At 37.2% G+C, this 16,185-nt stretch overlaps 1 protein-coding gene across 2 annotated transcripts in view; it reads left to right on the forward strand.

Annotated features, from left to right (window-relative positions):
• Positions 1-16,185, forward strand: part of LOC121912675 (VPS10 domain-containing receptor SorCS1) — a 177,088-nt gene that overhangs the window by 128,192 nt on the left and 32,711 nt on the right. For both annotated transcript variants that reach the window (XM_042434986.1, XM_042434976.1), the window contains exons 5-11: positions 1,700-1,773; positions 6,749-6,813; positions 7,923-8,041; positions 8,243-8,332; positions 10,202-10,381; positions 11,513-11,659; positions 12,581-12,683. In XM_042434986.1, the coding sequence (XP_042290920.1) occupies positions 1,700-1,773; positions 6,749-6,813; positions 7,923-8,041; positions 8,243-8,332; positions 10,202-10,381; positions 11,513-11,659; positions 12,581-12,683 (778 nt within the window). The remainder of the gene's footprint in view (positions 1-1,699; positions 1,774-6,748; positions 6,814-7,922; positions 8,042-8,242; positions 8,333-10,201; positions 10,382-11,512; positions 11,660-12,580; positions 12,684-16,185) is intronic.

Below are 16,185 nucleotides of genomic sequence, written 5' to 3' on the forward strand. Positions count from 1 at the left end.
CAGTCTGAAACATTGAAACATGCTTTATGCCTCATTAAATTCCAGCTGTAAGCTACAGAGTAAACAGATTTGTCATTGTGCTTTGTCAGAGAATGCAGGTTAGTTTGGAGACAAAAAGGACTTAAGTGAGTTTATCACTCTGTCAAGGTTGTTGAGTTACTGAAGAACCAATAGAATATGTAAAACAGGTCAGTTCACCCAAATTATGAAGATAAAAAAAACAAAAAAAGGTCTCATGTACCTTTATAGGTATCTCCATGCATAAGGCTAGATAACCAGCCAGGCAAAACAGCCCCAGTTTCACTGTGTGTTAGTTGGTTTTGGTATTTAATTAATTGCATGTTTATTGAATTAGAGTCCTACATTGTTGCCAAATCCTGAGGGCCCTGTGTCAAAATCTAGCTTTAAAACTTGGGTCATTTTAATATATATTGTGCTCTCATTTCTCACATTCCTAAATTAAGTTGTGTTTAATTAAATTACCACAAACTAACTCATTGCTTTTTTACCTCATCATGACCACTCTTCATATGTTATATTCTTAATTTGGACATGATTGGTAAGCAGTTCAACCAAAGGGTTATTTTCACTTTTGGATTGTTACATTTGAAGGATTTTAAGAGGCCGGAAGCAGTGAAAGTGTTCAGTATTTCACAAGAAAAAAGTAAAATTTAGAGGAAAATCTTGTGCACAGTCTAAGAGGCTAATCCAGCCATGGCCGCGTACAAAGTTTTTGATTTATTATTCATTTATTTGAATTTTTGATATCAATTATGGTAGCTATACCACAGTTTTCATTATCTAGAGTAACTGGAAAGTTGTTTCTGTAAAGACTTGAAAATGTAATAAAAAAACCCTTTTGAATATGACACTGTTTTTAAGTGAACTAACCCTTTAATATTGCAAAAATAGTCCTCTCGAATCTCTATAGAATGATCTTATTTTTATGGACAATTAGTTCCATTACACAGAGATTTCCCATGCATCCCCAGCCCCTTCTGTGTAGTGTAGTGAAATCACAGCAGTCCAGTGATTTACTAGTGAACAATGGCTGTATTGAGACCACCCGCTTCAGTCAGGCTCCTCTCCCCATCTCCCCCTCCCATTCACAGGCATGTAACAGCAATGTACTTTTCTCTACTGCAGGAAAACCTGCACCCTGCTCATCTTTAATTACATTTCCATTCTTAACTTGTAGTTCAGTATGTGTGTGTATGTGTGTGACAAACATCTGTGTAAGGTTTCTGCAGTAATGGGTAGTCGTGTGGGAAGGGAAACAATGGTGCTTGTATCCCTAAATGTCCTTAAGCCACGTTATTCCTCTGCAGTGTTTGAATCTTATGTAAATTCTAATCTAATTTAGTGGATTCAAATAAAGAACTTGTACAGTGTGTGTGTGTGTGTGTGTGTGTGTGTGTGTGTGTGTGTGTGTGTGTGTGTGTGTGTGTGTGTGACAATGTGAGACAGCTCGTCTCCCACTCGTCGTTACACTGCTGCAGTTAAAAGGATGACTGAGGTAATAAGTAAATCAACGTGTGAAAACAAACCCAGAGAAAAATCATGTTCAAATGCATATCATTTTGAGGGCAAACAGCATGTGATGGCAGAATGGCTTGTGTTGTACGAAATGGTAAATTTGATCGGCTGTTAAGATGGTATGTGAATAAATACTCACTGGTGCTTGCTTGTCTTGCTACAGCTCTACAGCTCGGTGGAGTTTGGGAGGAGGTGGCAACTGGTGCATGAAAGAGTGGCTCCCAATCGTTTCTACTGGTAAGTACAGAGTTTTGGACAAGTTGTGAGCAAGAGAAAATGCATAAGCTAGATCTAAAATTGTCAGTGAGAGTTTTTTGTTTTATTTAGTTTAGGGCTGAATGAGTTGGAGAAAATATGTAACTGTTATTTTCACAATCATTATTTCAATTTAGACAGTGGTTATTTTCTGTAAATGAAACATTTTGAATTTTTACTAAGCATAATCACAAACTTTATATGTTTTGTTCACATAAAATGAATGATCACATAAAATTATGCATTTACTTTTTTTTACTTTTTGTCCTCCCAATATCCTTTTTTTTTTAAAACAATCAATTGGAAAAATAGTCAACTTCTAAGCAATTGATTCATCTCCATAAATTCCTAATAGCTTCCTTGAAAGTTTCCTGGAAGAAATTTTGTAATTTGGTAGTGTTTATGAGTAAGATAGAGAAACTGTTCAATTTGCACACTTTTAATTAATTCATGAATAAATAATATAAGCCTATGTAACTAGGTAGGTTACATTGGCTTGGCATTTGGCTGTACTGGCTCTTAAGATGCCAGTATATTTTATGAGAACAGCTTCGGAAACCCCCTCCCCCTACACCTTTGTGACATCTGAATTGGGTGGGTGTTAGCTGCTTCTGAAACAGACAGTCCTACATTCACACCCACTACACACAGTGATTGGCCAGGTGTGTGGATTTGCAAAAATAATCAGGGGTTGAATTGTTTACACAGCTACTTCTGTCATTTTTTTTATTTGTACAAATAAATATAATACCATAAACGCCTTCAAAGAGAGACTGTCTTTCACTATAATAAGTGTTAAATTTATTTTATTTGACATGGATATCACAATAGCATTGGAACTGCAACATACAATTATGTACAAGCACCAGATGCACCTGTCCAACACCTGTCCGCTTTTTTAAAAAGTTTAAGTAGAAAAAAGAAAAAATATATAAAAAAGGAAAATAAAAATACACCCACAAATACATATACAAAAATACAGTGGTGTGTATACAGGGGTATTAGGTGTGAGAACATTGTTGTTTGTCTTTTAGCCATGATTTAACACCTCTCTTGAAACATTATATTGTGCTGCATTTTCAACTCAGTGGGTAGACAGTTGTATAGTTTTGCTCCTTTAACAGATTGTCCAAATGAGGTTTTGTGTATTGCAAATTACATATCCTTCCCAGGAAATTTTTAGAAATTAACTATTAGTAAATAACAGACTCATTAAATAAAGCATTACCAAATAAAACAAACAAACAAAAAAAATGTAGTCATATTTAGATGTTTGTAGTATACTTGACACTACTTAACATTTTCCAAAACTAGTCATAACATTCAAACTGGTATTTTATATTGATAACAGCTATTGTTGCCTTCATATGGAAATAATGACAAACTGCTGGTAAGGTGTTTAAGTTAATGCTGGTTTTCCTAACAGTATGAGCTGCTTCACAAGTTCAAATCTTGGAGATCAAGATTTAGAGCTATCAAGATGATAATTAGATGAATTATATGATGAGCTTAAAGCTCAAAGCTAGGAGGAGTATTGTCCAGAGTAAGGGTTGTCCAGTTCTTGAACATCATATATTTCTTGCAGTTATCTGTTGCTTTGTTGCTATAAACAATAATTGCATGACAACTATCAGTAAAACTAATGTTGAACTCAAAGCCAAATTCTTGACACTGTAAATGTCGTGGACAGACTACACCATTGCCTCGCCACAAAGTGAGGAACACATAAGCTGGAAAGGTTTTTAAGATTTTCATTATTCATGTGTCTGACATGCCTGATATTCATCTGTAGCAGACAGTTATGGGATCGACAGTGTTCAGCTGTGGAATGAGGCTTCAAAATCAGTTTTGGGTGCAATTGCAGTATTGTTTTCCTTCGAGATAAAATAAACCTTTGTCAAGTTTGAAGTTTTCTGTCAGCAAGACCTTTAAACCCAAATTATGGCATCATGCTCCCATCTGGACTGTTGCATAGTCATTGCTTTTATTTTTTCAGATGAAGACTAAATTGCTAGATAGTAGCTAGACTTAAATTGTTACATGTATCTTTATGTTTACGTTTATTTTATTTAAGAAGGGACAATGCACATTAAATAACATGAACACTTTAAAATACCACTTTTTCTATGTGGTATTTTATAATTCCCTCTGGTAGTAGCACTGATAGATGAGTTTTGATTTTGTTTAATGGATTCATCGAGTGTAGGGGAGGCCAGACCATGAAAAATTTTATACACAAGTAAAATATCTGATCTATCTGTATCTAATATCTATCTATTTGATCATGCTTTCCCAGTTTAAAAAATCATATTTAGTTGCAATTTTACAATGATGATATGAATTTGACTTTTTATCCAATGTCTTCAAAGTCAGTTTATGAAGTGTTTCTATTGGTTGTAATGTGGTCCTATCTGTCTGTGTCTAGCTGGTAAGACTATTTTATGTGTGAGAGAATCATAAAGTAAATATTTAAACTCATACACTACTGATAGTCCTCTCCCTGCTACTATAACATCTGGGTCTGGATCTCTATTTGCAGACTTTGAAAAAAAAACATACATACATTTTTGCTGACATTGAGGTGTAAACATGAATTTGTTAACCAATTAGAGATATTGACTATTGAAGCTGATAGTTCTTCTGCGGCTTGCTTCTTGCATTTAGCATGTAGATTCGACCATATCATCAGCATACATCTGACAAGTTACAGTAGGTGGACAAACTTCAGGTAGGTCATTAATATACAAACTAAATAACAGAGGACCCAAAGTGAAACCTTGAGGTACACCAACATAATTATGAGGTTTTATGGTCTACAAAAACACATTGTATTCTGTCAGTAAGGTATGATTTTAATCGATTTAATTATATTTGGTGAAAAATGAAACTTTGACAACTTATGTAATCAAAACCTCATGATTAAATGTCTCAAAAGCTTCCCTTAAATCAAAGACGAAAGCCCCTACCACGCCTCCCTTGTCCAATTTGGTCGTAATATTTTCCAGAAGAAGACAATTTGTAGTTTCAGTGGAATGATGTTTTCGAAACCCAAATTGCATAGGTTGCAATGAGAAGGAAGAAGCATTCAAATGTGATATTAACTGTTCAGAGATCCATTTTTCTGCAACTTTTGAAACTGCCAGAAGGATATTGATGGGTCTGTAGTTACTAAAGACCATGTATTCATCTGATTTGAACACTGGTGTAATTATTGCAGTTTTCCAGGCCCTTGGAAAAAGTCCTTCATTAATGGACCAATTAACAACTTTTGAAATAGGAGGAATGAGTGCCTCCTTATGGGTTTTGATAAATACTGGGTCAATCCCATATACATCATTTGCCTTTGAACAATTAAGAGAGGATATAATTATATATGCTTTGGAATTTGTCACTTCTCTAAAAGTCAAAGTGGAAGCATCAGTATTCAGAGGAGTGACAGAATAATTCGATCCAGGGAAATTTTTTGGTTTTTGTATCATCATGTAGAGAGTTTTTGTATCATCATTGCTTCCAGGTCCCCCATCTTTTCTTCAGCAAAATGGTCTCACCAACACCACACAGGTGCTGTCTGCAGTGGTAGTTAGCATGTCTGGCCTCTATACAGTAAATAAAATGTAACAAAAAGCTTTCACCTCAACAAACTGCAGAGGAACTGTCAGGGTAGTAACAAGCTGGGCAGCCAGGAGTGAAGGGAGCCTGGAGGGCTGATGCTGCAGAAGCTGTCAGAGTTCTATTTTGGGACTCACACTATGCAGTAGGTGTGGTGGTAGCCCTGGTAATGAGGCTGCAGAGGGAGCTGACGTCTGCTGTACATGTGGCCACCAAACATGTAAGGAAGATGAAGAGTCGTAAGGTGATTTGAGATTTAGTCAACCTGAGTAGTGCTCAGTCACACAGTGCAGGTTGTTTGTGTAAGGCGCAAACTTGAACAAACAGAGCTTCCACCTAATTCAGCTATAATCAGTTTGCGAGTTTAGCCAGTGCAGCCATGAACTGTTCTGCATATGACATTACAAATCTTTACAAAAACATCTGGAGCTGTCTGTATGTGTTTGCTAGGCAACAGCTCCATCTCATGACTAAGTTCTGTTTTTTTCCCACCTGTTCTAACTCCAAGTCTCCTCACACAGATGTGTGTGGTCAAAATATACAAGTTTAAACAAACCATATAGCTCCACTAATTCAAAGAGTTGAATGGATTATTCAGACTGAATGGATTATTCAGTTAAAATGGAAATGTGCTTTGGATAAGTAGGCCATCCTATTCACAGCTGTGTTTCATCTGGGAAATCACCAATAGTACAGTACCAATAAGTATAATGCTATGGTGGTCTCTGTCTGTCTCTCACTGTGTCTGCTTCCCATTCCCCTCACACTGACTCTTTATGTCTCTCCCCATGTAAGTGCTTGCTACCTGTCGACACACTCTTTCTTTCTTTTTCTCTGTCCCTCTTTCTGTGTCTCTATACCTCCCTCTTCTCTCCCCCTCCATGCGTGTGTTGCCTTTGCTTCTCCTCTGATCCTCCAGTCTTTTTAATACATATTTAATGCCGTAATGATTATATGCTATTCCATCTGCGGGCATCCCTACTGTAGCGAGAAAATCAATGGCTTTTCCTCTCATTATGATGTCAGGAAATGTCTCTCTCCATCTTTCTGGGGTAAAAAGGACCTTCTGGGGGCTCTGAACATTTACATCACAGTAAACCTGAGTCCCCTTTTCCTCTTACTTTAAACTGCCATCCACAATAAAGACAAAGACACAGTAATGCCTGCAGCCAATGCTGCTGATGTTTACCATGTCACAGCACTTGACTTTACCTCTCTGTAGTTATAAATTTGTCTGACTTTGCAGCATGCAATCCCTCAGGTCAGACAGCAACTTCGGTAGGTGGCATCTGCCCGAAGGCAAAAGACCAATGGTGATGTTCCTGAAACACATTTGTCTGCCTTTCAGGTCGAAAATGGGTTTGGACAAAGAGCCAGGCTTAATTCACCTGGAAACCAGCATCTCTGAAGGACGTGAGTAATTGAATTCCGAGTTCAGCGCTCCATTCTCTGGTGTCTTTGTACAGTATCGTGAGCATTGTGCTAAAGTAGAGAGGAATTGGGAGTTGTGTGGACAGTTCTGCTGAAGGGTAATGCAAAGGGACAGCGGAAATGGCCAAGTCCAGGGACACACAATGACAATGGAGAGAAAAGTAATGCATATATTAGAATGCTTTTAAAAGCAAGTGATTTAGCTCAGTGGCGCTCCCCATAGAGAAATATCACTCATCCTCCTGAATGACAATGAATACTGGGATATTGTGGGTTGATATATGGTATTTGACTTGATTTGCTTACTGAATATGATGTCAGAATCCTTAAAAAAAATACATACATTCTCTTTTTCTCAATTATTATCTGGTGGAGCATTTTATACTTGTTTCATATATTCACAATCAACATAAAACTTTGATTAAATTATATTTACATATGAATGTTAGTTTACTAGTCATGAAGTACTACTCAGTTGTATAATGTCCCCTGATGATGTCATCAGAGGGTTATCTCGAGTTCTTTTTTTAATTTATCTCTGGTGAGTCCCCAAACTTCATGAAAGTGCAACACAAAATTCCTGAAGTACCCCTTAATATTTACTGTATTCTTTTTTTTTCACACAGTTTTCAAAAAGACTTCAAAGGCGTCCATGCCACCTTTCTGTAAGAACATTCTCTTTGACGCCAACACAATAGAGAAAAGCCAATCACACAAACACACATAGTAAACATCAGTTGTGTCAGATGATTTGGTCACACAGCCAGAGACTATCACTATCGATCATGTGTATGTGCAAGAAGCCGACACATATTTGGCAGAGGCTAACATGTGGGGACAGGCTCTCTCCCAGCACTGCGATTAAAGGCAAAGAAAGCAATTGGCCTCTCTGGTCATCTGTCTTCCCCTCCGCCCGGCTCCTCCCTTACTGGGACCACTTTATTGACACGAGTAATGTAGGAAGCCAAAAAGGCCACTTGGCTCTGGGTGAAGGCTGCCTTTCTTCATTGGCTAATACCACTGCCAATGCCATGGCTTGACGTGTGTGTATATGTGTGTCTTTGTGTGTGTGTGTGTGTGTGTGGGAGCAGAGGCGCTGTATGTCACCTGCAAGTTGCAGAACTGCACAGATGCCAACAAGGGCAAACCATTCCCTGGCTACATTGACCCCAATTCTCTGGTGGTGCAAGATGAGTATGTGTTTGTCCAGGTAGGTAATTGTCCAGTTTGCTCAGTGAAAAACATTTAGAGTGTGTATGAGGCAGAAAGTGTGAGGATTTTGTAGGAAATTTCCAAGGTCATTGTGAGAGAGGTACTATTACTACAGCCTTATGTGTCCCTTTGGTGTGAAAAATGCTTTATCTGTGTTTTTTATGTCTCTAAAATGCTTTTACCCAATGGTCACCTTAAGGTGTCAACTGCAGGGAGGCCAATCTACTACGTGTCTGCTACAAGAGATGTCTTTACACCAATGAAGCTGCCAAAGTACACTTTGCCCAAGGTAAACATTACAGTCTGAATAAAATCAAATCAAATGAAGAGATACTCATAAGATCTTAATGAGTAACAGTACACATAATTATTGGTGTTCAGGAAGTGCCCATGTCTCTAGTTGGTAGTGCTGGAGTAGTATGTGGAAGTTTTCTGCATTCAAAGGCAGTAAACTTCCAGCTCTGTTAGGTACATGAGCTAAAGTTGCAGTAAAGCTCCAGTTCATCGCTGGCTCTGCTTGACACTCTTTCTGTTATTTATTGGCAAATCAAGGCCAAAAGTAACTCTCACAGTGTTTCCAGAATTGTTATTCCGTGCTGCTCCATGTGCGCATGGCCTCGCTTGTCACGTCCCCACTGACAATTAAACATGTTTTATTCAATCAAGCCCTAGGCGCCCCAGTTGCTGTCGGCTCACTGCAAGGTGTTATTGGCACAGTCAGAGGCAGATGAATCACACAACCAAACAGCATGGCCTCAGCTGCATAATCTCTGCCCAATAAGCCTGACATAGTGTTAATGATTGTAGTATCCTCTCAGTTAAAATATGTGAGTAAAGAAGATGTAGAAATGCTGATTGTTGAATATGATTAAGGTGGCAGGAGTGTAAGAACAGTATACAATCTAAAAGTTTTCATATTTGTTATTGAGCCATAAGAGATCATGTTTTTGAGTGAATGGGAAATTTAAAGCTTTCACAAATTAGGGTGTATTATTAGATGCTTTTTAAAATTATATTTATTTTAAATAAATGTCAATGATAAAAAATATTTCATACTTTTTACAGTAGGTGTATTCAGAGCATTCAAGAGTGTTTTTTTTGCCTTTTATTCACATTTTTTCACATTATAACCAGATATTTTTCATGTTATAATGAAAATTTACAAGTTTTTTCATTAGTACTACATACCAACTTATTACATTTTAATAAGAAACTTTTTTGTGTTTTAACCATGTATCACTTTATCTTGTATAACCAATCTTTTTCATTTTTATTATCATTAGTATACATCAAATTATTTCTTTTTAACAAGAAAGTTTTATTTCACAATACCAACCCATCTCTTGTTTGAAACAAGAAGTTTTTTGTTATAACATGATAAAATGGTATGTTATAACAAGAATATGTTGATATAATAAGGAAAAGATCCAGTCGATGCCTTAAAACGCAGTTGAGTGGCATTGTTACAACAGCGTAGAGCTGCCAAAGTGCTGCGACAAACTGAGCAAAATGTATTTGCTTTGCACAGTTTGTAGTTATAAAAAGAATATTGTCCCATTTTAACAAGATTCATGTTATTACAACATACCAAATAATTAACTTTTAACACTATTCTTGTTGTAATAATATATTACTTTTTGTTATATCAAACTTTTTAAAACTTAAGTAAAATTTTACATATATACTATATTACACAACACCATGTATCTCATTAAAACATTGAAACCTTTCACCTTACAACATGATAAGTTGGTATGTTGTTATAACAATAAACAATATGTTGTTGAAGTAAGAGATAGATCCAGTCAGTAGCTAAAGAGAGGACATTGTTGCAGCAGCTTATTGCCATGACCAAAAGTATTTGCTCAGTTTCTCATTATAACAAGAACATTTTCTTGTTGTAATAGATCACATTATAACAAGATGTTTTAGTTTTTAGTGACATATTTTTCTTGTTATTTATATATACCAAGTTACTGTTTTCATTATTACACAAAGCCATAACTGTAAAACCGTATTTCATTCGAACACGAAGCGCTTCTCGATATATATATATTACACAACAGCACTTGAACATTTAAAGGTTTGAGTCAATCACTTTTATGTATTCATTTCATCACAACACTTGGATTCATCATTGCCTTTGCTTGTCTCCCAGGACTTGCATGTGATCAGTACGGATGAAAACCGTGTGGTGGCAGCCGTACAGGAATGGAACCAGAATGAAACCTATAACCTGTATGTGTCAGACACATCAGGGGTCTACTACACTCTGGCTCTGGAGAACGTTGTCAGCAGCATGGGCCCAGAGGGCAACGTCATGGTTGACCTATATGAGGTAAACAAACATTGATATCTAACTATGATTCCATGGAAGGGCAGTTTTTTATATGGAATTATATAGTATGTTGTGGTTCAAGTGGCAAAATATCACGCTGTGGTGGAAGTAGAATGACAGCTTTACTTTTGGATTGGTATGCTATAAATGGGGCCCTTTTTCTCCAAGACTGTGGTATTAATTTTATCTAATTTCTTATCTTTAAATAACAGCATCAATTAAAAGCCTGCTTGCCTGGCCTGAAAGTTTATAATGCACACGTTCACACATTATTGTAGATCTTGTAGGCAGAGATGATGAAATGTACTTGTTTTGTCATTTTGGGAATGAACCGTGCTGCTTGTAGGCCTACAGTCTTCAAAGCACATTGTATGAATACGAAACAGCTTCAAAGTGCTGACATCAACAAAGGCAAGAGGGGATTGTGCCAGGGATATAGATTTTTGTGAGGCTGAGATTATTTCTTTCTTTGATGAATAACTGCAGATATTACTTCACAAAATGCACCTAATCCAAAACAAAAAAAAAGGTGCATTAGGGCTAATGCTGGGGCTCTGGAACTCTGATATGCACAGTATGATTCTAAAGACTTGGATAAAACGATATCTATGAATCAAATAATTAAGCTGTTGATTATGCTGCTCATGTCTTGCTGTGGCCTTGCCAATGGAATCAAATCCACTGTCTTGATTGAGGTCGCCACCCAAAACGAAGGATATGCTAAATCTCTCCTCCAAGGGGGATTGAAGTATCTGTCAGTTACTAAAGTGGAGTTTCATTGCCTGATGCGACTGTCACTGACTCAATTCAGTATCCCTGAGCTATTCCTTGGAGCCTCCAACAAGGAGTCCGATTCATTTAAGAAACACATTGATTACTCGCAAGTCCCCAGACGGTCGATCATTCTCCACTCAGTGTTTGTGTCTGTATCTGGTTTTGTCGGGAATACAGAAGAGGTAAGTGTGCATGGTTGCGTTGCCCTAGGGTATATGATTTGCTTTGCAGTGCATTGCATTCATTGTCACCATTGTGACTGGAAGACATGGAAATACTTTCATATCCTTTGGACGTGTGAAGTCCGCATTTGTTGTCATTTGCAGATATGAGCTGTTTCCTTTCTAATTTTCACAGGTAGCGGGAATAAAAGGTATGTTCCTAGCCAACAAAAAGACGGACAACCAAGTGAAGACGCACATCACCTACAACAGAGGCAGAGACTGGAGGTTACTGCAGGCCCCAAGCAAAGACCTAAGAGGCAACAGCATTCACTGTGTGCTAGTGAGTGTCTGCGTGCCGCCTTCATACAAGCTTTTACATGTGTGCGCTTCCATCAAAGAGAGGCCTTGACAGGAGTTGACTGATCCCAGCAGCAATGAGAGGCCGAGCTCAGAAAGAGCAGCGCCCGTCAAAGCTGAGTGCTCTGAGCTGAAAGGTCAGCCATTTTGATTCAGTCCAATAAGCTGACCTCCCATTTAAGAAACACAGAGAAAGAGGTGTCAGGAAGAAAAGCAATCGCTTCTTTTTTGTCTGTCTTTCTTCCTGAAAGCCTCTGAAAGTTGGCTGTTTCTCATAGTCAAGTAGAATTGACTTTTCACTGACTGGCCAAAGTTAGAAAAATATGGAACATTTCAAAGTTAAGAGTACAGCTGTATATCATTTAAGTGCAGATGTGGTGTTTGCTGATGAAGCAGATTCACTTCAATCACCTTCAACTAAAAATCTGCATACATGATGACAAAAATGATAGTAGATGTAGATTTGATGGTTTGTGTCATTGCTGCATTAGCACATCCTCTGTTAACATGAATTTATATACAAAAATAATCGCCCTTTTTTTGATAAACCAATTAGTGATTCTGTGGCATGCCTCGCCTTCTACCCGTATTATACAGTCATTTGTCTGGAAATGTCAGAGTTTTAATAAACCCCTAAACAGCCCGTCACAACATGGCCTGCACCACTGGCATTTTGCTGGGTCGTAATGAGAATTGTGTCGGTAAAGGTTAACCCAATCAAAATTAATGGTGAGACCAGCCAATGGGGAAATGGTGTTTGTGATAAAACTTGACTCAGGAGGGTTGTGCATCCAAGTCGCTGCAACAGCCGTTTCATTCAGAAGTGTTTTTTGAAGGTTTTTAGTGATAGCGTTGGCTCAGTTTGATAGTTTTGATAATTGAGTTTGTGATTTCTTTCCTGCAGCCATACTGTTCATTACATCTTCATCTTCACGTGTCTGCAAATCCCTACACATCTGGAAACATAGCCAGCAGAGACTCAGCTCCAGGGATCATTGTCGCATCAGGTGGGTGAGAGGGAATTTTTTTGGAGTGACATGTTGTTTCTTTCTCTTGTTCTGAGGGGCTTTCTTTAAAAACAAAGCCTTTTATGACCTTTTTGTTTTATCTATTACATAGTAATTAATTGAATTAATTAAATTCTTTGTAGTTTTGGGCTGATAGAATAAAACCTCTGCCAGGTGCTCACAGGTTATTTTTAAATATACTTTTTCTTCTTAGAGTTCTCAAGGTTTAGTTTTATCTATTATATAGTAATTAATTAACAAATTATTTGTGGTAGTTTTTGGCTGATAGAATAAAACCTCTACCAGGTAATCACAACAGGTGTTTGATTAAATACTTTTTAAGGCACTGGATTAAAACAGACTTTCATTTTATGATTAAAAAGGGAGTAAGAAAGAAAGTCAAACTAATAGAATGTTAAGTAAATGTATCTGGAAGTGAGATGGCCAAATGAATTGTGCATTGCATGGTTTGCTTAAATTTAAATAATTAAAAGAAAACAAAGGAAACATAAAAAGACACATTTTTCTTTTCTCCAAGTCTCCAAGCAACAACATTTACAATTGAGTAGGGTAGGTTAGGATTAGAGTTTCTTTTCTCCATCCAGTGTTATAATATCTTGAAGAGACAAAGACCACAAAAATCATTTAGAAGACAAAGCCAAAAGAAATCTGCCTCTTTCAGTAAAAGTCTTGGCACTTAACATTTCAGTGCAGTGAGGTTCCCAATAAACACACTGCAGCTCTCAACACTGTGTTTCTATGGAATTACATTTGGCTGTTTGCAGTTTCATGCTCTTTCATTCTGTTTTCAGTTGTTTGTCCATGTACAGCATCTGTCTACAACTCCCACAGGTATTTGACAACATGCATGTGCCACCTCACCTTTGAACAAGGGCAAATGACAGGACAACAGAAAGCCAGAGGACCAAAAACTCTATAATCCTCATGGTTTAGCCCTCAGAGCATCAGTGTTTCTGAGAGTGCAGGAGAGAAAGCAAAGACTCTCCTTAACTCAGTTTGGTGTAATCAAAGAAATGTTAAAATATGAGATCAGCAGCCCCCCAGGTATATTCACACCTCAGTGATATTTACTCCTGCATTGACCCTCACTATTAATAACGCATCAACACATGCCTCAGGTGCCCGGAGAAAGCCAAACTTACGCAAAACACTTGTGAAACACTGAATGAAACAGGTTTCAGAGAAGTGAGAATAGAAAAAATTGACAGATTTTGTTTGTTCTTTGTCATTAGTCCAGCCAATTTTCCTTTTTTTTGTTTGCTTACAAGTTTGTAAAAATAATCTAATTGTAGCTGTACCTCCCACTTAGAAGAATAAAATGCAGTAAAGGAAAACTAATTTTTTTTTACATAAATTACATTAAAAAAAATACTTTTGTTTTTCTCTTTTGCTTTCAAAAAAGTTGTTTCCTTTGTTACATAGCGATAAGTAACAAAAAAGTGTAAAAAAGAAAAACACAGAAAAAGTTTTGATCAAGAGACCATCAGTAGCTCCACCAACACAAAAACAAAACCAGGGAAAACCGAACCCAGGATCACTTACCGTGTGCCACCAAACAATCATCCAGTGACCATAATTTTCCATTGAAGATAACTAACTAAATTCAATTTTTAAAAAATTAGTAAATGGAGTCACTTAATTATACTATCATTTCTAGTCCCAATCTGTAGTGTTCATTTCAACAGTAGTTTTTTTTTTCTTTGTCTTTTTGCAAAGAAAATCAAGTAATCACATAATTCTGTTGTCTAGACCAAAACATAATGGGCCCTATCTTACATCCAGCCGAGCAAGCGGCGCTAGTTTAAGACCGACGCAGTCATTTTCATTTCATTTTCCCGACCAGCGGCCACGTCGTTTAAATAGTAAATACACTTCTGAGCACCCATTGGTCTTAAAATGAGGTGTGGTCAGGCTCATTGCTATCTTGAGGCAGCAGACAGCGATTGCGCTATTGACCAACAAAAATCTGGTCTGAAGTCAATGGCGCAGTGTTTCATTCTTATTTTAAGGGTGCATTATAAAGACAGTAATATGCACCTACATGGGCGGATGCACAACGTGCGTAACTCTGCCTGATACACACAAACGGACGTGCAGCAGCGCACAAAAATGCAAATGATTACAAATAAAAGGATTACAATGTGAAAGATTATTATTGTGTACATCAAAATATTTTTAAAAAATACATGTCATAATGGTTAGTCATAATATTTATCAGAATTAGCTAATCGCAGTAATGACAGATAAAATTGTCTAATTATTTGACCAAATCGTGTCGATACATGTAGGTATTTAAACAGACGGACAACAACGGATCAGACACAGATCAACTTTCCTGCTGCATCAATACATGATGACATGAGGAACACATGAGGAAATAAATAAGATGAAAACAATGATTAAACTAAAGAAGGAAATAAATCTGCACAGCTTCTAGCTGCTGCCAGCAGCAGGATCAACACCTTGGAGAGCTGATAAAGACCTGATAACTGTGTATGATGATTTTTTACATGTTTAAAATTAATGATTTAATTTATGAACAATATTTAACAAAAATTCTTAAAGATTTTTGAGAGTACAGTGATCAGGTTTCCATACTTTCAACAATTAAAACCCTGCTGATTTGACCCTCGGGGGAGGGAGGGTCCAGGAGCAGCAGGGGCCAGTGTGCTTGTAATGGATTGTGCACTTTCACTTCTTGCAGAAGCAGATCTGTTTCGTCTGCAGAGAAGTGTTCCCTCTCATTACTTGGCAAATGCACCATTATAATAGCAATCTGCCAAGGTGCAAGTGCACCTGGTTTTTAAAGAGAATGAGAGATAACACTCTCATTGGTTTATTGCATGTTACGCCCAGAACACACCACACATGATTAATTAAGAGACTAAGGACAAACCATTTGAACCATGTGCCTGGCGCTGCGGCCATTTTTTCTGCCATTAAACTAGCAAAAGTGGGTTTGGACACACTTTAAATGCATTTGCAACATGCGCTTCAGACCATGCACTTAGATTATTAAAATAAGGCCCTATGTCCCTGTGTCTATGATGATCATTTACACTGCACACCCCAAAGTGGAGACTTTAGAGTTGTAATTTGCAAAGACAAGAACATGTAAATGAGAATAGTAGTATTTCTTTTTTTTTTTTCAGCACATCCAGACATATACAAATGTATTTTCCAAAAAATGTAAGAGTTTCCTCCATATTTTGTAAAAGGTGTGAGGCTTTCCTTTGATAGCAAAGGTTAATTTCTCTAAGGCAAGACACAAGAGAGAAGTTTTTCAGCCACTGACTGATGGAGGGTTTTTCTAGGTTTTTTTTTTTTTCAAAATACATATCGTATGTTTAGCTTGAAGAAGAGAGAAAATATATTTTTTTTCTTGGTGTTATTAAGCCTTGGAGTCATAGTTTTGGACATTCTGGTAGTTTGGCTGAAACAATTTGTTATTATTTGTGATAATGTGTCAAGAACATCTCTC

Source organism: Thunnus maccoyii, chromosome 2 (assembly GCF_910596095.1).
Source record: "Thunnus maccoyii chromosome 2, fThuMac1.1, whole genome shotgun sequence".
NCBI lineage: Eukaryota > Metazoa > Chordata > Actinopteri > Scombriformes > Scombridae > Thunnus > Thunnus maccoyii.